At 46.3% G+C, this 23268-nt stretch overlaps 1 protein-coding gene across 5 annotated transcripts in view; it reads right to left on the bottom strand.

Moving 5' to 3' along the window:
* Nucleotides 1–23268, bottom strand: part of FRMD4A (FERM domain containing 4A) — a gene marked incomplete at both ends in the record, with an annotated part of 620566 nt that overhangs the window by 124434 nt on the left and 472864 nt on the right. For 4 of the 5 annotated variants that reach the window (XM_079698803.1, XM_079698802.1, XM_079698805.1 and 1 more), the window contains 2 exons: nt 9309–9401; nt 22493–22587. In XM_079698803.1, coding sequence (XP_079554929.1) covers nt 9309–9401; nt 22493–22587 — 188 coding nt within the window. Of the gene's footprint in view, nt 1–9308; nt 9402–12113; nt 12146–22492; nt 22588–23268 lie in introns of those variants that run through there. The other variant, XM_079698804.1, reaches the window with a different exon arrangement.

The raw sequence follows: 23268 nt of genomic DNA, 5'->3' as shown, positions 1-23268 counted from the left end.
GAAGCTCAAGTCCCTGATATAAAATGGTGCAGTAGGGCTTCCCTGGTGGCTCAGGGGTTAAGAATCCACCTGCCAATGCAGGGGACACAGGTTCGAGCCCTGGTCCTGGAAGATCCCACATGCCATGGAGAAACTAAGCCCGTGCGCCACAACTATTGACCTTGTGCTCTAGAGCCCGCGAGCCACAACTACTGAGCCCGCATGCCTAAAGCCTGTGCTCTGCAACGAGAAGCCACCGCAGTGAGGAGCCTGCGCACCGCAATGAAGAGTAGCCCCTGCTCGCTGCAACTAGAGAAAGCGCGCGCACAGCAACAAAGACCCAACGCAGCCAAAAATAAATAAATAAATTAAAACAAACAAAATTTAAAAAAGTAAATAAAATGGTGCGGTACAGTCGGTACATATCCGTGGGTTTCACATCTGATCCGTGGATGTGGAGAACCGACTGTAAGTTACATTTGATGTAATTAAAAAGTCTACATCCGTTGTAAACTTTTTGGCAAGGGGTAGTCAGAATAGCAAAATCAGGAGGGAAGGAAGGCAGACAGATGGAAGGGAAGGGAAAGGAAGCAGAGGAGGGGGAAAGGGTGACAGAGGCTCAGGACGGGGCTCTGGGTGGGTCAGAGCAAAGCCCGCTCAGCTGGGCGACCTGCAGGCGTGGCCTATGACAGATCAAGCTTGCTTCTGTGCCTGTGTCCGAGCTCTTCCTCTCACTTCCTGCACACCCCAGCTCACCCCTGCTCCCTTCAGACTCACTCAGGGTCACCACAAGTGTTCGCTGACTCTGCGGACGGTCCCTACAGAAGACCTCTTCTCCTGGGCTCCGGTGACGCCCTCTGCTTATTGTGTGGCCCCATGGTCCCGTGATTTTCTGTCCCCTGAGATGCCTTCTTAGTAGGCTGCTAACTCCTTGAGGCCTGGGACCAAATCTCATTCATTTTTGCATCCCCAGCACTAATCCAGAGCCTGGCACCAACATTTAAGGTTCTATGAATGAAAGACGCTTTCAACGGTTCTCCTCTCCACACACCGTTGGTGGAAGTTCTTACTGGACAGTGAAATGGGCGATGAAGATGACGCAGGAGGGAGAAAAACTAATAAATGCTTTCCCAGACCATGTATGGTTGGGGGTCTTATGCTCCACACCCAGCCCCTGTCCCTCCGACCCCTCTTTCACCGTGAACACGGAAAGCTGCTCACGCAGGGCTGAGGATGACTTTCAATCCTAGAGCCAGAAGAACAGCAGAGGCTTCTAGAGTTTGCCAGTCAGTGACCTTAGCTCTGGAATAATGATTCTGAGTCTAAAGCTGCTGGGTCTGAAAGAACTTATTTTTTTCAAAGCAATGCCTTACATCTTGATCCCATTTGCTTTAATTCTGGAGAATTAAGGAGCGAAGACATTCTGCCCGCCGGCTCCCCATTTTCTCCTCAACAGCATATTAAGAAAAAAAAGTAACACTTCCCTTTCCAACTCTCTAATAATGGAAAACTGAAACGAGATGGCAAATTCTATGCCTTTTGAGATAGTATTTGTTCCCTGGCTGCACAAGAGACAGGAAGGTGGAGGAAATAACAAGCATATTCTGAGATGGACGGGAAAAAAAATCACCTCCTTTTGAAAGAAACTGGAAAGCAGTTTCCTGTTAACCTTTATCACCAAGAAACAGCCTGGGAAACCCTGTGAGTTCCAGGCCTGTCACGTTAGTGTTCTGTAACCCTGGATATTTAATTCATCCCGAACTTTCCTTCTGCGCTAGGAAGCTAGTGAGTCAAAAGTGCCCAGAGGAAAACAGACCTCAGACATCTCAACCCCACACCGAGGCCCAGCGCACTCTACCCGAGAAGACACTTCTAGGGAAATGGGGAAGGTTGACCCCATGTGTGTTCAAAGTCTTGATGCCAGTTCTGTTCCTTTGGATTTTCCTGAGAGCCTGGTCAAAGGTCCTCCTTTTGGGCAGTAGGTGGCGATGTTGCATTTGCTTACCTACCAGCGCAGAGGGCTTCCTCAAAGACCGGGTTCACAAAGAAAATTCCAGGTCTCTGGGTAAACCTAAGGAAATGAATGATGTCTCGTAGCTTCAGAGGGTCTGTGTGGACAATTCCAAGTCTGACTCTGTATTAACTATGCGTTTTGGATGCTCTGACATCTGGGGCCTTGCTGACCCTGAAGGGACAGCCCCTCCTAGGCTTAGCCAATTCCTAAAGATGGTAAAGGATTCACCTGTGAGCACACCTTTTGCAGGCAGACCAGCCAATTCTGCGCACACTTACACTTCCTCGCCTCCCCTATGGAGATTTCACATTCCAGGCCACTATCCACCTGCCTTAATCATCCCAGGGCCAGCAACTGGATAACCTGGGACAGTTATAACATGCCCCAAAGCCTGCTGAAATTATTCAAGCTAGCCAATCTTAAGCCTGTTTACCCTGCCTCACCCATTCTTTCCTGCAGAAACCACAATAAACACTGGTGCCCACAGGTCCCCCGCTCCCTCTGCCTCCTGGCCGAGCCTGGTGCTTCCCCATGTGGCCCTGCCTGGCATGGGGTACCCCCTCCTCTTGGGAACCGAGTAGCAGTCTTTTTTTTCAATGGCAGTCATCTCCTGATCTGTTGGCCCCAAGTACCTGAACACTAATAAAACCTACAATTTAAAACAGGCTCTTCAGCATATTTAGTAGGACTGAATCTTTTTTTTTTTTTGGCCACACCACACAGCTTGTGGGATCTTAAACAGGGATTGAACCCGGGCCCTGAGCAGTGAAAGCATGAAACCCTAACCACTGGACTGCCAGGGAATTCCCAGTAGGACTGAATCTTAGGGTTTCTTTTTTTTTTTTCTAATATTTATTTATTTGGCTGTTCTGGGTCTTAGTTGTGGCATGCAGGACCTTTAGTTGAGGCATGTGGGATCTTTAGTTGTGGCACGTGGGATCTTTAGTTGTGGCATGCGGGTTCTTTGAGTTGCAGCATGCGGGCTCTTAGTTGTGGCATGTGGGATCTAGTTCCCTGACCAGGGATCGAACCTGGGTCCCCTGCATTGGGAGCACGGAATTTTAACCACTGGACCACCAGGGAAGTCCCTTAGGGCTTCTTTGTGAGTCAAAGGAAACAGTGCTCTAGGCCAAGGGCAAACCCGGCTCAGTACCACGACTGATGCCACACCCAACCTGACCCAGATGATGCTAACCTGAGGATATATTATCAGAAGGTCTAAGTAGGAATAAATATGTGCTAATGCTAGTATGTGTTTGAGCATGTTAAATCCCGAAGGCTCTGAAGCCTTGGGGAGTCTGGTCCCCTTTACCGTGTAGAAGTCTCAGGGGGTGGAGATTGAACACCATCCAGCAAGATGACATCAGCTAGGCTTCCCCCACTGGGCCCCTTCTCTCCTCCTCCCTCTCACATCCACCCCTTGGCACTTGGGAATCACTGACTATTTACAGCAAGTGTTAATTAAATGGCCCAGTGATTTCATTTTGTAATGAACACAAATGTCACATTTGGAAGGCCTGCTTTTGGTAGCAAAAAGGAGCGATCGTAATGAGAAGGATAATTAACACTGCTGTGAGTTTCTGCGGCCAAGTATCTCTGATGTTGAGAATTTCAACAGCGCTGAAAATCCTAACTGGGACACCCAGTTGAGATCTAGCAAGTTCTGGTTAGCAGGCACCTCGTTTTAAATCCATGCCATCTTTGTTACCGTGAGTGACAGGAAACAGCACTGGCTGTCTTAATCAGCCAGGAAAGACCCCAACAGTCAGGTCATGAACTCAATTGTAAAATCTCCTCTCCCAGATTGAAGCTTCCTGGCATCTCCTCTCTCTCTCTCTCTTTTTTTTTCTTTTCTGTAGCTCACTTTTGTTTATTGTTTGTGAAACTCTAAGTTTGAGGAGACACATCTAATCTCTATTTATTTTTCTATAAACAGTGTCGATGACCAGAGCCCCAAGGACATGGCTGGAGAATACACAATGAAAGGAACAGCCCAGACATGGAGGAATCATCCTGAGCATAAACTTGTATCTACAAAAAAAAAAAAAAAGAAGGACAGAGGGGCCCCCTTGGGTGGGTAGGCATATTTTCCTTTTATTTTTTCTCGACCTATTTCTTCAGCTTGCCTGGTGGACACTACCAGAGGGTCACTGTTCTCAGTTTGGGGAGCTTGCCTCACAGCATTCAACAAGGGTCTTGTCGTTGACTTCGATCTTGGTCATACGCTGGTCACTGGGCTGCTTGTAACGGATGTGTGTGAGAGGGCAGGAAGTGGGGAGAGATGAGGCTGGATGGGCATGCACAAGTCAGGTCACAGGGGACATGCGAGGGCGGCCTTAGCATGCTAATGGAAAGCTAGGAACACCATGAGTAGGGGGTCAGATAAGAATTCTAGAAAGGTGCTCAGTGGCAACGCATAGGATAGAATGGAAGGGGCCAAGACCAGAAGCAGAGATGAACAAGGATACTTCAGAACCAGGAGAGGCTTAGGAAGGCCCTAATTATAGCCACGGAGGGTGTGCATGGAAAGTAAGCGATGGAGCTCTTAAAGACATGAAAACAAGAGGAATTCATGAATAAGAGGCCAGAGAAGGGAGCAGGTGGGAGACAGCAGATGATGTCAAGGCCGACTTTCAAGTTCCTGGCTTGAGGGGCTGCATGGGTGGTGGTGTCCATCGCAGAGATAAGGAGGGAAAGAAGAGAGAGTTGGGGGCAGAAAGATGATGACATTATTTGATTCAGACAGGGGACGGCAGAGACGCGCCTGCGGAATTTGGTGCCCAGAGACCTCCAGTGACCATGGGGGTGATGGGACCAGAAGCTGGACCCCCAGAGACTGAGGGATCAATGGGACATGGGAAAGGGGGCAGCAAGTCCATCCTTCTGAACCTTTGCTGTGAACAGAAGGGGGAACAGGGGTGGCAGCTGGAGGAGGAGACAAGTCAGGGAGGGTATTTTCTTTTGTGAGGGTGGGAGCACCATGGAGGGGCGTGGAGGGGAGAGGTCAGTGGAGAAGCAGCTGAAGACAGAGAAAAAGAGAGGGAAAACTAGAGGGAGGGAGCTCCCTGAGGTGGTGGGAGGGGCTGGAACTGGAGGGCAGGTGGACCCACCAGCCTCAGATGGGATGGGGTGTGTGTGTGTGTGTGTGTGTGTGTGTGTAAGAGAGACAGAGACCTTGGAAGCTGGGGATGGTGCTTGTTCACCTGTTCACTTCTCTCTTCCTACCTCTTCAAATGGTACCTACAACACAGCAAGTGCCAGTGAATACCCATGAATCCACAACTGAATGCATCGATCATGGTGAGTACGTAGCATGGCGTTCACAAGTGAGAAAGCTGTTGCCACCTCACAGTTGAAATGAGAGTGGCTTTTGGCTCTTAAGGCCCAGCAGTGACGCAGCTCAGGGTGACAAAAAGGGGCTGGTGGGACTGAGGAGTGTTCTTTGTGGAAGAGGAGAGAGCCCAGGGCAGGGCAGAACGCTTCCCCACCGGACGTCCCCCTTGTCAGGAGAAGGCAAGTCTTTCTCAAGTGGGCCTAACAGCACATGCCTCAGCTTCTGAAAACGCCTGCTTTGCCACTGAAGATGCCCCTTCCTCCACCAAGGTGGTTTCCAATAGGGCCGCCAAGCTTTGGAACTACAGGCTGCTTTGTCCCCCGCAGGGGGCGCTCTGTCATGGTGCTGAGTTGGGTGGCTCCAGAGGAGCAAGGTCAGGCCTGGGAGGGCTGTTCTCCACGACACCTCTTGCCCAGAGATGGGGGCATCTGTCCTTTGCAGATGGACGCTGGTGCTGCAGATGTGGCCAAGCCTGGAGCCGAGATGGGCCAAGGTCAGCGATCTCAACTCGGGTCCTCTGGCCCTGCTGCACAGACAGCAACGGCAGGCTCTCTGGTTGGCCATCTTGATGGCACTTTTCACTTGTGAGACGGAAGCTGCGTGGTGTAAGAGGTAGGGCCCCACCACTGGGGTCAGATCTGGCTGAACAGATACAATAACTTACCAGCCATGTCTGGGGGCAGAATCTACCTAAACATCTTGGGCTCCCATCTCCTTATCTTGATTAGGAAAAATAATCCCTGTTTCAAGGATTGTTGGGAAGATAATTCATCCATAATAATGGACGGTTCCCTCTTCTCTGACCTTTTTCCTTTTTAGGTAATTATTAAGACCCTGATGCCACTGTGACCATTCCTGGTCATTTGACTGATGAGAATTGCAAGGATCAAGTCCCTTTGAGTCTAAATAACAGGTCAGTGAAGGCGGGTTCTTAGCCCTCCATCCTGTCATTCTGAGACTGTCCTGCAGCCAGCTTCACACCCTCCAAGGAGGAAATGCTTATTTCCTGGCTTAGAGGATGAAGCAAAATTCTGTGAGTTCCAATTCACGTTATTTAATATATTTGGGTCTTATTTTTCCTAATTGGCTGCATGGAAGCCATAATTCTGCCCTCACTCTCACAGATGTTTTGAATATGCATCGCAGCGAAAGAATATATAAATGCCAAGTAACAAGCTATGCTGGGTGGCAGCCCAAACGTAGATCCTCGGTGACACAGGGTTACGATGTCCACTCCATGACTTCTTAAATCTTGGCTTAAGGCAGCTGATCTTTTCCATGGTCTCTTTTATCAGGTGGTTCTATTTTGCTTTTATTCTCCTATATAACTGTACACGTGTTATATAGATGTAACATATAGATGTTTAAAGGTAAGGAGAAAGGCAATGAGGGGCTGGAGAGTCAGTCTGCTTCAGGGATGCACGGGTGATGGACAGCTGGGTTCTTGTTTAGAAAGGTCAGCGTGTACGCACAGGGAAAGAGCCCAGCTGGTCAGAAGCTCTTTTGGAGACTCCAGCATATTCCAAGGTCTGGGTCTTTTATGAAGATAATCTGTCATACCACTCCGTTGTAGAAAATAACCTATAGGCATCCTCAGAAAGGCACCGAGTTATAAATTGGGAATTCTTCCCAGGCTGAAAATCAAGGTAAAAGTATGGAATTCACCCCTGTGGGAGAACCTGCTTCCTCTCTGGGAGAAGACAAATGAGCAGTATTTTGATACCATGCTGTTCAGCCGGCTGCAAAGTGGGGACTTGGAAGAGCAGGGGTTCCGGCAACCAGGATCTTTCGTGGCCAGTGCCAGGGAGACACCCACGCCGGGAGGCGGTCATAAAAATTCAGGTGACAGAAGATGAGGGCCTGAGTTCAGGTAATAAAGAGGAGGGGGCAAGGTGGAGAGAGATTTGGTAAGTAGCAGCAGAGACTTAATGCCCGTAAGAATTTCAGGGCAAGGAAAGGGGAACAGACTTGAAGATTTAAGCCTATATAACTGAATGGATAATGACGTCAGATTTGATGGGACCACAGGTTTGGGGAGGTGGGGGGTGGCTGGGAAGATGATGAATTTGGCTTTGGACCTGTTGAGTTTGATGTACGCAGGTGGCCAAGAGGTCACTGGAAACAGAAACCTGGGGCTCTCCAGAAAGATCCGCTTGCAGGATGAGCTAGAGAAAGCTCTGCCTTGTATTTCTGTGAGATGTCCATCCCTAAATGTGAATTCGGAGAGATTTTCCCTAATGAGCATTTGGGGAGGTGCCTGCTTTGGCCAATGAGGAAAATGCATGTCCCTGGGTCTTCAGTCACCCCGTCCCCAGTTCTACTGTTAGGCTGGTTCTACCTTGGCAGTTCTCTGTGTATCTGGTTCCACGGAGAGACGTTGGCTTGGAGTGATTTGGACCCATCTGCACGTAGAACCTCGGCCACAAACACTTCAACCCAGCGATCTCACGGCGTTCCAAGCTTTCCTCCAAGGCTTGTTCCCCAAACCCACAAATAATTCAACTCATAACAGACACTTGAAAAAAACAGCTAATATGCAACCAGCCCAGTGTTTTCTCTTCTTGGCTAATGTTCGCAAAAAGCATCACGAAGGAGGGGGGCCTGATCCATGGCAAGTATACGCACCCATCCCCCACTGCGGGTTAATGACCTGATTAAATGCAACCGAGTCTCCCCTGATGCCGCCACCTCTCCCGGTGCTACTGTTACTCTTTGCTGTATAGGATGACTTTTCCATTTATCTGAGAAAAAGTAGTCGCCATTAAAGAGAAGATGACACTGAAATCATGCCCATCAGGGATGGAAATGGCGAAGATTAGCTCTGATATGTTTGCAGCTGATAAACAAATCAGAAAGGGATTAAATGCAAGTTTAAATTTATTCAGCCGGCTGAGATAATGACACATACTCCCGCCTGTGAAAGGGACCCTTTACAGCTGATTTTTGCCTTTCGCTGTATCAGGACGGCTACGCTTAAAACTGTATTCTTGGCTGTCCTTTTTAGGAGGAACGGGAATTGTGAAGCATTGGTGTCCTGCTCTTGAATTTCTGTTCACATTTTTAAAAAGTGCCGGGTCTATGCATTGAGTGGAAGGGTTAGTGTCCATTGGAAGGCTGAGACATTTGAACCCAAGTACCTCTGCAGCTGTGTAGACAGAAACAGCCTGGTGGCTCCACAGACTGGGTGCTCAGGGAGCCGCTAGATCTGGGGGCTCAGATTCTGGCTTTGCTACGTACGATTTGTACTTTGCCCTTGAACCCATGACATGATCCCCCTCCGGCTTCACACAACCTTTTGCAAACCCAAGTGGTCAGCCTGGTTGACTTCATAAGACTATTGCAAGTATTAACTATAAGAATCATACAGTTACCTGCAGTCACGAAATAAAACTTCTTATAGTACGTTAATGAACAGAAAACGACTACTGTTTCTGATATATTATTACACCATAGCCTCCCTTAGTGGGAAACACGTTAATCTGTGGTTTGCTGCTGGGTTTCAACTATTCCTATCTGGGATAAAACAGGCAAGTTTCAAGAGACCAAGCAGCGCTTGTGACAGAAGGAAAGAATATGCAGACGTTTGCTATGTAGCTTCGAAGGCCACCAAAAGAAACCACGGATTTGTGTTATTCTCAGAGACTTCGTTTGCTTTGAGATATATATATATATATGCCCTCCTTCCCCCGCAAAAAAGCAAAAAAAAAAAAAGGGTTTTATTTTCATTCCACACAAGCATCCTATTGTCAGAGCACAAACACGTGTGTCCACGCACACACGCCGACCTGCCTTACACACTCACGCCCTGTGTTTACATCTGCTGGGAATGAGGCTACACCACAGCCTCTATTCCTGACAATGAACCAAGACAAACTGGACTTCCCTTTTCTGTGATTGCTCTACCCTCCCAGACTTTTCTGACAAAGGAGGGGGAAAAAAACCCCAAAAAACAACGAAAGGATGGATACCCAGTGTACATACCTGACACAAAAGTATAAAACCACTGGTCCCGACTTTTTGGGGAAGTCGTGTTCCAAGACTCTTCGATCTAGTTGAAGCCAGTTTAAGTGTCCCCTGAGGAAAAGAGAGACCAGTGGGTTAGGGCTTTGGGTTTTGCCGGAGTTTCTTGGGACGAAGGTACATGTGCTGCAAAACATGCCGGACCACAGGTAAACGTGGCCCTCCGCCTCACTCTTAAGTGCTCAGTATCTGCAGAACCCAAGGGAATTATCGGGGGACTACTGCGTCAGCGGGAGCTACTGCATGACAGTCAGAGTCGGGGGTTTGAGACCCCCAGTCCATTTCCTCAGCGGCACCAAAATGAAAAGGCAATCATACTCTCCTTCTTCTCCTGAATTCCCTAACCACCACACTCCTGACTGCCTTTTCTCCCGAAGGCCTCCAAACACACTTCGGAAACATGTTAGCAATCTTCACAACATCTTGCTGGAAGCAGATGGGGTGCAAAGTGAATCAGAGACGGTTTCTTTAAAAATGAAACGTACACCGACCATACCACCCAGCCACTCCACTCCTAGGTATTTACCCAAGAGAAATGAAAGCAGGTGTCCACGCAGAGACTTTTACACACACATGTTCACTGTATTTGTAATAGCTCCAAACGTGAAACAACCCCAATTTTTACCAAAGGGGGAAATGGACCAATTACGATATGGTCATAGAATGGAATACTACCCAGTCATAAAGACAATGAGCTATTAATACACACAGCAACACAGATGAATCTCAAAACAATTATGCTGAGTGAAAGAAGCCCGACAATAGAGTACAGACTGTACGATTCCATTTATAGAAAACTTTAGAAAGTCCAAACTAATCTGCAGTGACAGGAAGCAGATTGGTGGTTGCCTGCGGATGGGTGATGGGCGCGAAACACAGGGAGGACGAGGAAACTCTTGGTTGTGATGGAGATGTTCATTATCGTGATGGTGGCGATGGTTTCATGGGCGTAGACGTATGTCAATACTGACGAAATTGTACACTGTATGTAGTTTATTGCATGTCAACTTTACCTCATTAAAGCTACTTAAAAGTGAACCACGGAAACATCTGATGATATATAAATGGGGTCACTTCTGCATTTATTTCTCCCTTCCTTCCCTCCCTCCCTCCTTGCCTCCTTCCATAAATGTTAATTGACCACCTTCTTCCAATAAGGGTCTGGAGATGTAACAGTAAGTGAAATCAACACAGTCCCTATTCCCCTGATGCTTATATTCTTGTTAGGAGACAGACACTCAGCAACTATTTCCACAATTATGTAATTACTAATAGTATTAGGACGATGAGGTGTGAGAACCTGTAAGAACCTGATCTAGTCCTGAGGTCTGAGAAGTACTGCTTGGCGTTTGACTGTGATTTGAAGAATGACAAGAGGAAAGCAAAGAGGAAGGGGAAACCACTTTCCAAGTAGAGGGGCCAGCATGTGCAAACGCCCTGAGGTGGGAAGAAACCTTGGTGTCATGAGAGTAGAAAGGGATGAGGCTGGAGAGTGGTGACCAAGGCCTTGGAGTCAAGTTGAGGAGGTTGGTCTCTGAAGAGCAAGGCAGGATCACAGACCAAGTATGAGCAGAGGAATCTACCCTTGCCCTCTTCCTCTCCTCTCCTTCCCCAACCTCGGTCCATCATCCTGGGGGTCTCAGAGTCCTATAACCGCCTTGACTTAGTAATAAGCTCATGCTGAACAGACACAACGGCACAACATTTCCTCAGGGCCTGGTGCTGAGTAAATAACACTGATATTTATAACGTATATACCTGTGTGAACGGTTGGCACTTATTAAACAAAAGCTGTTGCATCATTGTATTAAAACGTTTGCTCCTCTCAGCCTCCAAAAAATGAAAGCTAGAGAACACTCTAGAGGCTTCCATCTCCATTTTGAGATGTCATTCAAACTGCACCTTTTGCACAAGAAAGCAAATTCCTTCTTCAATTAAGCCTACACCTGTGGCTCCAGGGGTGAGGATGAGAGCTGCTTTGGAAGAGTGCCCGCCTGAGGGACCTGGCCTCTTTCTCCTCCAAGAATTTTCACCTAGACAAAAATTTTTTTCTATTAACTTTATGTTTCATGCTTGGTGACTCTTCTCTGCGTATAGTAAGGGTAAAAAAAGAATGAAAAAAGAAGTCTTCTAAGCAAAACGACTGGGCCAACATCTTCCAGAAAGACAGGATAAATTCTCATCCAATGGGCCATGGGATCTGGAAACAGAAGGCCTGGAGGCCTCTGTTGTCTCTGGTCACACCTGAATGCTGACAATGCTTCTCAGGGATCATGTTGGTTCAAACCTCTGCACCTTAGCTCATGCTGTTCCCTCTGTCTAGAGTGCCTTTCCTGTCCTTCACGGCACAGCGAAGTCTGGCCCATCCTTCAAGACCCAGCTCTCCTATGTCTCCTCCAGAAAACCTTCCCCGACACCCCTTCCCTCACACCACACACCAGCCTGGGCTGTGGGTCCTCCTCTGGACTCACACGGCACCCATCCCAGGCACACCTCTGCTGCTGCACTTCCCAAAGTCTATGGAACTTATTCTGTGTACACACTTTTCCTCAACAGACTTTTCATATCTGAAAAACACAGAGAGATCTACCCTATAAGGTAACAGCATGTGCATTTTTGATTAACTGGAAGGTAAGACAAACAGAGCTCATTATCGGGGAGTAATAAGCCATAGCCCCTCCTTCCCAGCCTCTGAAAATGTCCCAGATCTCCTAGGATTCTCTCTCTGTGCTCAGCCTCTTGCAAGCATGCCGTATGCACATTCACCCCAGGACTTTGATCCTGCGGCTTCTCCTCATTGGAACAGTGTCTCCAGCCTCTTTATCTGAATGATAGCCATTGTTCAAGGCTGAGTTCAAGTCTTAACTTTTAGTGAAGTCTTCCTTGATTGCCTACGTCTGGGGTTTCTTTCAAACATCTCCAGAGCTTCTGGTTTGTGTCATCTGCAAGGCATTTAGCACTGCCTTGTGCAATTAGTTACTTAAAAAGCATGATCTGTCTCTCCAACTAAGTTGTAAGTTTTCAACATTAAAAAAAAAAAAATCATCCCCAGATCTTAGCCCAGCACTTGGCAAATACTACCGACTCAAAAGTACTTGCTCATTGATTGGATAACTACCTCCAAAAGCAGATGATTTGTGCTCTGATCTTAATTTATAAAAGCGACTGAGCGACAACACAGACAGGTCAATGCCACTGAAGGGAAAGTTTAATGTTCCTCACAGTTTCCTGGAAATGAGGGGCACCTACACCGTGCAGGGCCATGAGGAGAAGCACCAGTGTTGGTCACAAGGCAGAAAGGAATACGGGGAAGACATAGCCCAGAGACTTTTTTAGGGTTTTTGTGGAAAAGGCAGGGGGAACAGCTTAGGATTGGCTAGTCTGAACAATCCTGGTGGACCCTGAGGCATAAGAGCTGTCCCTGGTTCTCTGGTAACTGGCCCCCGGGGTGATTAAGGACAGGGAGAATGTTGGCTTGGGATGTGAGAGTTACATAAAAGAAGTGATTCAGAGTGTGGCCTCAGGGTCACAGGGGGGATGGAAACCACTCTGGCTGTTAGTTTGGCCCTGTAATGAATGATGCCAAATAAATACAGAATATGCAAAAACTCGGAACAGAAATCCATTCAACGACCATGCAGATTTAAATGTTAATCTTCTGCCTTGCAGTAATTCTTGATAAAGAGTCTGGTGAGATAACCTCTTAAGGATCCTCTCAAGAAAGACAGACTAGAATGGTGCACAGTGGTTTTCCGCTGGTCCCACACTCAAGGAATGAGGAGGAACCGAGAGGTGGGATGTTTTACCTGTGCTCTCAAGACCAGTCAAGGGGCCAGGCTTGAGAAATCCTCACCCCACCCCAAGGGCACAGCATTTCTGACCACTCAGACCACTGGGGGTGTGACTTGGCTTCTGGGGGCCATAATTCACTTGGTGGAGAACCTGAAAATGGGGACCTTTTGCTTGAAGCGACCCAGACATGCACATCACTTGGACACCACTCTACTGGGTTTGCTCACTGTCCATCTTCCTCATCCATGTTATCAGAGGACAAATAGGTAGGTGGATCCCCCCTCCCTAGGTAATTTCATTCCCTACACTAAACTTCTTAAAAGAACAGCACTCTAGGGACGAAGTCCTTGGTTCCCAGCCATATATTAGTTTAGCACTGATCAAGCCATGAAATGACTACAAAGTAAGAAAATGGTCAAAAAACCAGAAAGAACAAGGAGGTCAGAACTCCCCTTAAACCGAATAGTTGGCCTTGGAAGAAAAATGAATTTCCTTCTCCCATGTCCCCTACTTGGATTCCTCAACCCCAGTTCTGTGTGGGATGGCATGGCATGACACACACACACACACACACACACACACACACACACACAGGCAGGGTTCCAACATCTGCGGGGAGGTGGGCTTCCTGCACCTGGAGACCCGGGACCCTCAGGCGGAAGGAAGTCACTCCCTCCACTTTTACGTGCCTGTAAAAAAATCTCTCCACTGCAGGTGCTACACAGGGAAAGACTGAAGGACCAGTGACCCACCCCAGGTCCCTTAGGATAACTGCCCAATATGTAGGCAAAAGCTAAGAGATACATTAAAAACACCAGTTCTGAGGCCACCACTTTCCACTTGTTAAAAGATTTTCTGCTGATTGCGTTGGGTTCAAAGTCACATTTCCTACACCCAACAGTATCAAGGATTCCTCGCTGTCCGGGATTTTTTTCTTTCATACGTAACACCTCACGTTCCAGACATCAGGTCTCTTCCTCAAACCTCTTCTTTCTTTTTTTTTTTCCTTTAAGCTAGGGTGGGATGGGAAGCAAAGAGTAAAAGAAGCATTTTCTCTATACAGTTTAACTAAGAGATCCCTGATAGCTTGGATTTCATTATCTCATTGATTTTTCATTTGAGAATGCACACCAGTGCGTTTGCCGATAACAAAGCAAAAAAAAAAAAAAAAAAAAAAGTCCCAGCAGACCCTCAGGATATTTTTGTGATTGCTTGACTGATAACTATCTTTAAAGCTGAGCGAGGTAACACCCCCCACCATTTGGTTTATGGTGGCAATAGGTCAAACTGTTAGGTCAGTAATAAATATGCAGTTGCTTCCAGGCAACAGAAATTGGATGCATTTAGTTAACAGATTGCTTTTAGCTTCTACATATAATACAAATAGATTTTTGGTCCAAGCATTGGCACCTTCAGTAGAGATGGCCTTAAGGAGAGCTTTCTTCGCAGAAAGTCACCGGAGGGTGGAGGTGTGTGATAAGTCTATCTGAACCCATCACTTTTTGGACCATAGGGGAGAATGAGACTCTGTGCCTTTAGAGGTTTTTACTGTAGACAGCTGATTCGTATGGAGTGAGCTTCCAAAGAAAGTTTAAACAAGAGGATGAAATTCTTACAGATGTCACTAGATGGAGAGAGGGGGTGGGGAGTTCTTCAAAAGGAAGAAGATTTTGCTCTGCAGTGTCTTTGAATCAGAAGTACGTGTGCTCAGGGCTTCCCTGGTGGCGTAGTGGTTGGGAGTCCGCCTGCCGATGCAGGGGACACGGGTTCGTGCCCCGGTCCGGGAAGATCCCACATGCCGCGGAGCGGCTGGGCCCGTGAGCCATGGCCGCTGAGCCTGCGCGTCCGGAGCCTGTGCTCCGCAACGGGAGAGGCCACAGCGGTGAGAGGCCCGCATACAGCAAAAAAAAAAAAAAAAAAAAGAAGTACGTGTGCTCAGAAAGGACAGCTCAGGGATACTGATTTAGCTAGGATCCCTCAAATAATGGCTTTCAAGTATGGATACGTTGAGTGTATGAGTGAGAGAGAGAAAGCCTGCAAGAGTGATGCACGCACACAGATAAAGGTAAGGAATGTACTGGGGAGCCCAGATGACTAAGTCATGGGCTCTTTTGTCCATCTGAATTTATGCCTTTAATTTTTTATTATATGGAGGAATTGTTTGCTCCACGATGTCCTCTGAAGGCTAGCCCCAATTTTCTTTTCTAGTACCTTCTACACTCTATCTTAATATTTACCTCCTAAACTAAAAATACAAGCTCTCCAAGGGGTCAAAGGCCAGTTACTTCTGTATCTCCAGGCTTAACAGTGGATGCTAAATAAACATTTGCTAAGAAGTGAATACACTGGCCTCAGATAAGCCCCACAGATCAATATTGCTGTTGGTGCCATGACTGCCCTCCACGTATAGACACCGCTCCCGCCTTAACTAAACAATCTCCATATTCGATGAGAATTCACCTCGTCCAGGATCCGAGTGCCCCCGTACCACTCGCTTTGGAAAGGAAAAGGTCAGGAGAAAGCCTCTCTAAGGCCCCCTCTGGTTGCCTCATTCCTTTTTATTTCTCTTAGCTGCACGCAGGAAGAGTTCTGCTAAAGCCCCTTTGCAGTTACTGCACAGAAGTTTCTGTTGTTTTCTGCAGCATCTGAAGGTCTATGCAGGCTGCCTCCAAGGGGGTAACGAACGCTGAATGCTGCGTTCCCAGAAGCAGCTATTACAACCCAGGCACCGAGGTTGTAGCCACTGATTTTCTCCTTAGTCTCATGGTACAGAGCATTTAATGAATGGAAATCCCAAACCTATTTCTAAATAAATGACATTCCCAGGGCTGCATCTTGTGGAGGTTTCTTCTGCAATTGGAAAATTGCTTTTCTACTTTACTTTTTAAATTGTACATCAGCTTGTGACTGGGAAATGCTCATCAACTAGACCCTTTTCAGATGTCTCAGTCAATGACAGTCCTGGGATGCAGGACCCAAGGACACTGTAGGACAGAGGATTCTCCCCATTACCCTGGCATTGGGTCTACGGCTGTATTTCCAGTGTGTTGGGGGCATTTTGGACCTTAATTATCCAGATAAATCACACTCCCTAAACAGTACCTATCCAATTAATTAAGACATAGCATGTTGTTAAAAAAAAAAGCCTTAATTGGTTCTTAAACTTAGATTCTGTCTTCAGAGTATCTGTGAACCCTCTAAAACTTAAGCACTAATTATTTTGTGTGTAAACATTTGTGGAGGTGAGGGAATGTAACTGAAATTTCACAGGGGTCTGTGATTAAATAAGAGGATAAGAACTGCTCATTTTCTTTTTTTTTGCGGTACGCGGGCCTCTCACTGTTGTGGCCTCTCCGGTTGTGGAGCACAGGCTCCGGACGTGCAGGCTCAGCGGCCATGGCTCACGAGCCCAGCCGCTCCGCGGCATGTGGGATCTTCCCAGACCGGGGCACGAACCTGTGTCCCCTGCATCGGCAGGCGGACTCTCAACCACTGTGCCACCAGGGAAGCCCCTCATTTTCTTAACTGGTATGTGAAAATACATTCTAACTGTATGTGGTTTTGAAAATGTGCAATAATGGCTAACTGAGTTTCTTAACCTTTTCCCTCAACTTCCTAAGTACTTCTTAAAGTATTTTTACATGGATACTCATTTACAGCATTTGACAAACAACCCTTAACATTTACAAGAAGAGATTCAAATTTAAATATTTTACATAATCATGACCTCAGCTTGGGGTGTGTTTGACAACTTCTGCTGAATAGTCTAAAAGTTGTTTAGTTATTGCTTTTGATGTTGGGATTCTCGGTCAAAAATTTTTTTAATTTTAAAAATTAAAAACTTGGGTGTTACAGGTGTTTGCATATGTCAATATTCTGTGAGAACCTAAACAGGAAAAGAATTTGAAAAAGAATAGATATATCTATACGTGTAGCTGAATCACCTTGCTGTACACCTGAAACTAACACAACATTGTAAATCAACTATAGTCCAATATAAAATTTAAAAAAATTAAAAACTTGGGTGTTACAGGTGTTTGTCTAGGTCTCAACTCCTTGAATTGCACACTTTAAATATGTGTAGCTTAGTATGTCAATTACACCTCAATATAGTTTTCTGTAAAGACACCAAAACAGAGGAAATAAAAATTATGACCGAGACTAGATCATATAACCAAGAATAGGGCTGTATGGATTTAAATTGTACAATCAGAACCATGAGTTCTGAAAAAAAAATCAACTTGGTTGTTGAAACAGCAGTGGAAGTATTTCGAAAATAACATGTAAAAATAACTTTCCTTAAATGATGGACACCAATGCTTGATAAATGAAAATCTTGATTACTCTATTTGCACTCAAGGAAACACTAAATCTGAACTTCTGTGTTGGTCTGCAAACAGGTTTCCAGAGTCTGGAGTGGGGGAGAGTTTATAACTTTGCAGGTTCCTGGTGTGTGTCCTGATGGGTCCCAAACATTCAAAGTTCGAGTGAACTCAGCTTCTCTTCCTGCATCTGGAGGCAGGGAGCAGAGGTCAGTCACACCAACATTACCCTTTCTCTAGAACAGGGGCTTTCAAACTTGGCTGCATTCGAGAATCACTTGGGGAGCTTTCAAAAATCTTGATGTTCAGGCCACACTCAGACCAATTAAATCAGAATTTCTGAGGGTAGGGCCCAGACACCGGCATGTTATAAGGTGTCCTAGGTGACTTCAATGTGGAGTCAAGGTTGAGGATCACGTCTGTAGCAAAACATTAATAATTATTTTAAGATCAAATTTATACTAGGCTCTTACTTGGCCTCAGAATGTTTTGTTTTTTTTTTTGCGGTACGCGGGCCTCTCACTGTTGTGGCCTCTCCCATTGCGGAGCACAGGCTCCGGACGCACAGGGCCAGTGGCCATGGCTCACGGGCCCAGCCGCTCTGCGGCATGTGGGATCCTCCCGGACCGGGGCACGAACCCGTGTCCCCTGCATCGGCAGGCGGACTCTCAACCACTGTGCCACCAGGGAAGCCCCAGAATGTTTTAAAGACCACCAAAATGTCATTGTTTGCATGTATCACCACAATTCAGATATACACAGATAATCATCTACAGACACACCTCAGAGATATTGGGGGTTTGCTTCCAGGCCACCGAAATAAAGTGAATGTCACAATAAAGTGACTCACACTAATTTTTTGGTCTCCTAGTGCACATAAAAGTTATGTTTACACTATACTGTAGTCTATTAAGTGTGCAATAGCATAATGTCTAAAAAAACAAGGTATATACCTTAATTAACTATACTTTATGGCTAGAAAGTGCTAACTAACATCTGAGCCTTCCACAAGTTGTAATCTTTTTGCAAAAGTGATATCAAAGATCACTGATCACAGAAAACCATGACAAATACAGTAGTAATGAAAAAGTTTGAAGTATTGTGAGAATTACCAAAACGTGACACAGAGACACAAAATGAGCAAATGATGTTAGAAAAATGGCACCGACAGACTTGCTCGATGCAGGGTTGCCAAAGACCTTCAATTTGTAAAAAGAGGGAAGAGATACGGGAACATATGTATATGTATAACTGATTTACTTTGTTATACAGCAGAAACTAACATACCCTTGTAAAGCAATTATACTCCAATAAAGATGTAAAAAAAAAAAACAAAAAAACCCCACAGTATCTGTGAAGTACAATAAAGGAAAGCATAATAAAATGAGGTATGCCTGTATATCTCTTTTTATTTGTGCAGAATTATTAAAAATAAAAGGGGCTAAACGCACTTGAATCCAAGAATAGAAAAAGACATTCATGGGAAACTGATGAAAGTTGAATAAAGTCTGTAGTTCAGGTATTAATATAGTACCCATGTTAATTTCTTAGTTTTGATCCTTATCACATAGTGTGTAGGATATTAACATTAGGGGAAGCTGGGTGAGGGGTATAGGAGAACTCTGTACTATCTTTGTTCTGTAAATCTAATTATTTCAAAACAAAAAGTTTTAAAAATTGAATTAAGAAAGAGAAGGCGGAGCTAGTATTAATCCCACACAACTGTTGATGAACTAACAATAGGAAACATCTCTGGGCACTGAGTCTTGCACTGTGGCCTTGGACACACTATTAATGAATAAAAGTTAGGGGTGAGGACACCCTTACTTAGAGAATCTTCCAATTTTGTCTATATTCTGCTCTATATTTCTTTTCTCCAGGCCCGTCCAGATTCTACAAAATGTCATCAACAGCAGTTCATATTGAAAGACTCACTGACCTATGACACATATGGCCTACGTGCCATATATTCTACTATTAGGAATGATAACACTGCTGGGAATACCTAACACTGGTGCAGTATTTTATAGTTTATAGCACTTTCTAAGTTAGTCTTGTTTTGATTTGCATTGGGAAAAAAGGCAAATGCATGGACTACACCATGGGTCGCAATAAAGGATGAAAGTTCCATGCATTTTATTATAAAATACGCAGCGTAGCACCTGCAGAAATCACACGCACGCGCGCGCGCACACACACAACACAATACACATGCACAATTTGAAAACACAGTTATTAGATGATCTTGTGTTAGTGTCTAGTGGTGCCCGGTGTGAGGGCTGGGGGGCGGGGCCACAGGGCAAGCCTAGTGGTTACTGCCCTGGGATCATCACCCTAACCCAAGCCTCCCCTGCCAGGCACCGTTCTGTGGTGACAGCTTTCATTATTCCTTTCCCAGCAGGAAAAGGAGAAAAGGTCAGATGACCAAAGAGGCCACCCGCCAACGCCTCCGGCCCCAGGTGCTGCCAGCCCATGACTGACTGCGTCCTGAGTCACCGCCATTCCCCCCTCCTCTTTGTTCTGGCTCCTCATCCTAGTCCCTTGGAGACCCGGTTCCTGATTTCCTCGGGGTTCCTGACACTCACCATTTCCCGGTGAGTCAGGCCCATCTGCCACCTCTTTTCCAGGAACCGTCTGCCAGCTGCAAAGCCCTGTCCACTGATCTCGGCTGGCCACCTGCCACTCCTACAGTCCCCAGAGGAACGCTCCCGCCCAGGCTCGGGGTGAGGAGGTTGGTGGTGGCCACTCTTCCCCTGGACGGTGCCAGAAGATGGTTCATATCCTCCTCATCACCACCCTCCAACAGGGCCTTCCAGCTGCCAGTTCCACCAGGCCAGGGGGAAGGGACCCTTCCCTCCAGCCTGGACTCTCTCTCTCTGCCCTCCACCCCGGACACACACAAGCCTTCCCTGCCGGCCCAGGGAACCAGAAGCGCCAAGAAAGACCCGGAGCAGACAGGCTCCATTCGATGGGACAGGCGGATGGTGCTGTGTGGTTTTCCTGCTTGCGTCTCTCCCGGGGGAAGAGCCACTTTCTCCCTGACGTTCACTTCCTTCTGGCTGGTGCCATCAGGGCTGTGGTCTGAAACCTTCAGCTAGCGTAGTTCTTGCTCCTTGGCCCAGGACAACAAGCTCATTCTCTGACTCTTGTTTACTCAAAAGCGAAGTCCAGTTGGGACTCCTCTCGAGTTCAGTGCCTCTTAGAAGAGGAAACGTACTTGGGAAATGTGAACAATGTGATGAATTGAAACGGTGGTTTCTTTCTAATTAGTGAAAAAATGTCTGAGTGACAATCGAGGGAGTTTACGGCGATTCTCAGGAGAAAGGGTAGAAAACATCTGCATTTACGGAAGTAGTTACTCTCGATGCATGTTTGTCTTAAAGCATGTTTTAAAATTACTCTGCCGGTTTCTTCCCATCCCAGCCCTCCAGTTCACAGACCCGGTTACTTGATCCCACCCGCAGGCGCAGAGAACCTTCTAGACCGGAAGCAACCACTCCTGCCCTCCTTCTGGCTCCGTTCCCTGAGGCTCCAGGGCCAGGGCGTAACCTGTTCCTTCCAGCTTTCTTTCTTTTTTTTTTTTTTTAATTTAATTTGTTTTTGGCTGTACCACATGGCGTTTCCTGACCAGGGATCGAACCAGTGCCCCCTGCAGTGGAAGCACAGAGTCTTAACCGCTGGACCGCCAGGGAAGTCGCCCTCCTGGCTTCCTTGAGGCAGGTGTGATTCTGCTCCCAATGCTGCTCCCTGATCACACCGTCACCTGAAAGGTTGCTAATTTAGAGGGTGACCACCTGTCCAGTTTGCCCACGACAGTACCGATTTACACCCTCGTTTACTCACAGGGTCCCGATTTAGATCATAAATGCTATGGCCACCCTGTCCACGTGCAGCTCCCGGAGGGTCCTCACGCAGATACACCTGATCATCTCTCCTGCTGACCAACGTGGATGCCCCTGTCCTTGCTCTGAGCCCATCCTGACTTGAGGGTTCCATCTGACAGATGGGGCATAGCCTCCCTGAGCTGTCTTGTGCAGCTGCTAACCGAAGCCTGATCTATTAGTACCGTAGGAAGTCACCTCTGTAATTCGAAGGATTTGGAGGAGTGTGTGCATGCGTGTGTATGTGTACACACAGAGGAAAGAAAATTGTGAAACATTTGCTTAGAACAGCTTATTATTATTATTTTTTTTTTGCGGTACGTGGGCCTCTCACTGCTGTGGCCTCTCCCGTTGCGGAGCACAGGCTCCGGATGCACAGGCTCAGCGGCCATAGCTCACGGGCCCAGCCGCTCCGCGGCATGTGGGATCTTCCCAGACCAGGGCACGAACCCGTGTCCCCTGCATCGGCAGGCGGACTCCCAACCACTGTGCCACCAGGGAAGCCCAGAACAGCTTATTTTTATCCAGGAATCTGTGCAGGTGCTCACTGCAGTCTTTTGCAAACAGTTTATTAAGAAGGAAATTGAAATTTTAGTAAAGATATTCCTTCCTTGTGTTGCAAAACACCACTGTATAGAGCCAAACAGAAAGATCACTGAACGCAAATGTACTTTTCAACAGATGAACAACCTGAATTTTCGAATTTTATATTCTATTTCAGCGTTGACAGTGAAACGGCACAGATACTTTTCATTTTGAATTTATCATTGCATTGACTTCCTGTTATTGTTATTCCAACACCGGAGAGAAATGTTTAATTTCCAGAAGTTTTCATTTAACTCTAATAGAAAACAAACCCAGACAAATCCACTTTTTAAAAAATAAACATTTCGGTTCTGAACACGTACCGGCTTGATTATAAGAACTGGTTTACCTCATAATTTCATAATATGAGCATCACCCTAATTATATCCTTTGGCCGTTCCAGGCATGATCACAAGGCCTTTGAAATTCAGATGATGAACTTGGACTGACCCTGAACCACAAGACCCAAGTGGCCTGCAGCTGCCTTCACCGTGGACAGCTGAGACAGTACGACTTCAGGTTCTGTATTTTCCCTTCAGGTTCTCCAAGCACATGGGGCACTTACGTCTCATCTGTGAAGGCGATTCCAAAGTATTCCTTCTCCTTCAGATTGAAGTGAGATGCCACGAGGTCAAGCAGCTCCTTGGCCAAAAGCTTGGGCTGGAGGGAGAACAAAATGGAAAAAGGGTAAGTGATGAGAGATTACTTTTCCTAAAACATGCAATCTCAGGTTTACATAATTCTTTGGAAGGAATGTCCCAAAGCTCAAGAACATCCATACAAATGATTTTTATAAAACCCAGAGGAGTAGACCATGAGGACAGGGCCACCAATGGACTGAGACCTTCGGCCTTGTGTCCTGGTAGTTTGTTCTGTCAACAAATGGTACTTGCTCACCAACACAGCTGTCAAACCCCGTGGCTTCCTTCCCCACACAGGAGAACATTTTACAGTGAATTGACAGGAAGATGTCTTCTTAAAAATATATATGTACACATACATATGTAGTAAATACGTTATGACGTATATCAAATATATATTGTATAACACATGTTATATAATACTATATTAATATTATAATTAATATGTTGTAGAATATGATTATATATATATTTCACATGCACTTATATAGTATTTGCTACGTGCCAGGCCCTGTTCCAAGCACTTTACAAACACCAGCTTCTTTAACCCTCATCACAACCCTGTGAGATTGTTCTATTATTAACTCCATTGTATGGGGAGGAAACAGGTGCCCAAAGATTGAGCATCTCTGTGTAAGTGTCAGGGCTGTGATTTGAGTCCTGGCTCCAGAGATTAGTGTCCTTATAAGAAGAGATCCCA

The sequence above is a fragment of the Hyperoodon ampullatus genome (assembly GCF_949752795.1).
Source record: "Hyperoodon ampullatus genome assembly, chromosome: 3".
NCBI classification, from domain to species: domain Eukaryota; kingdom Metazoa; phylum Chordata; class Mammalia; order Artiodactyla; family Ziphiidae; genus Hyperoodon; species Hyperoodon ampullatus.
Note: the sequence above shows the minus strand (reverse complement) of the source record. Positions and strands in the feature narration are given on the sequence as shown.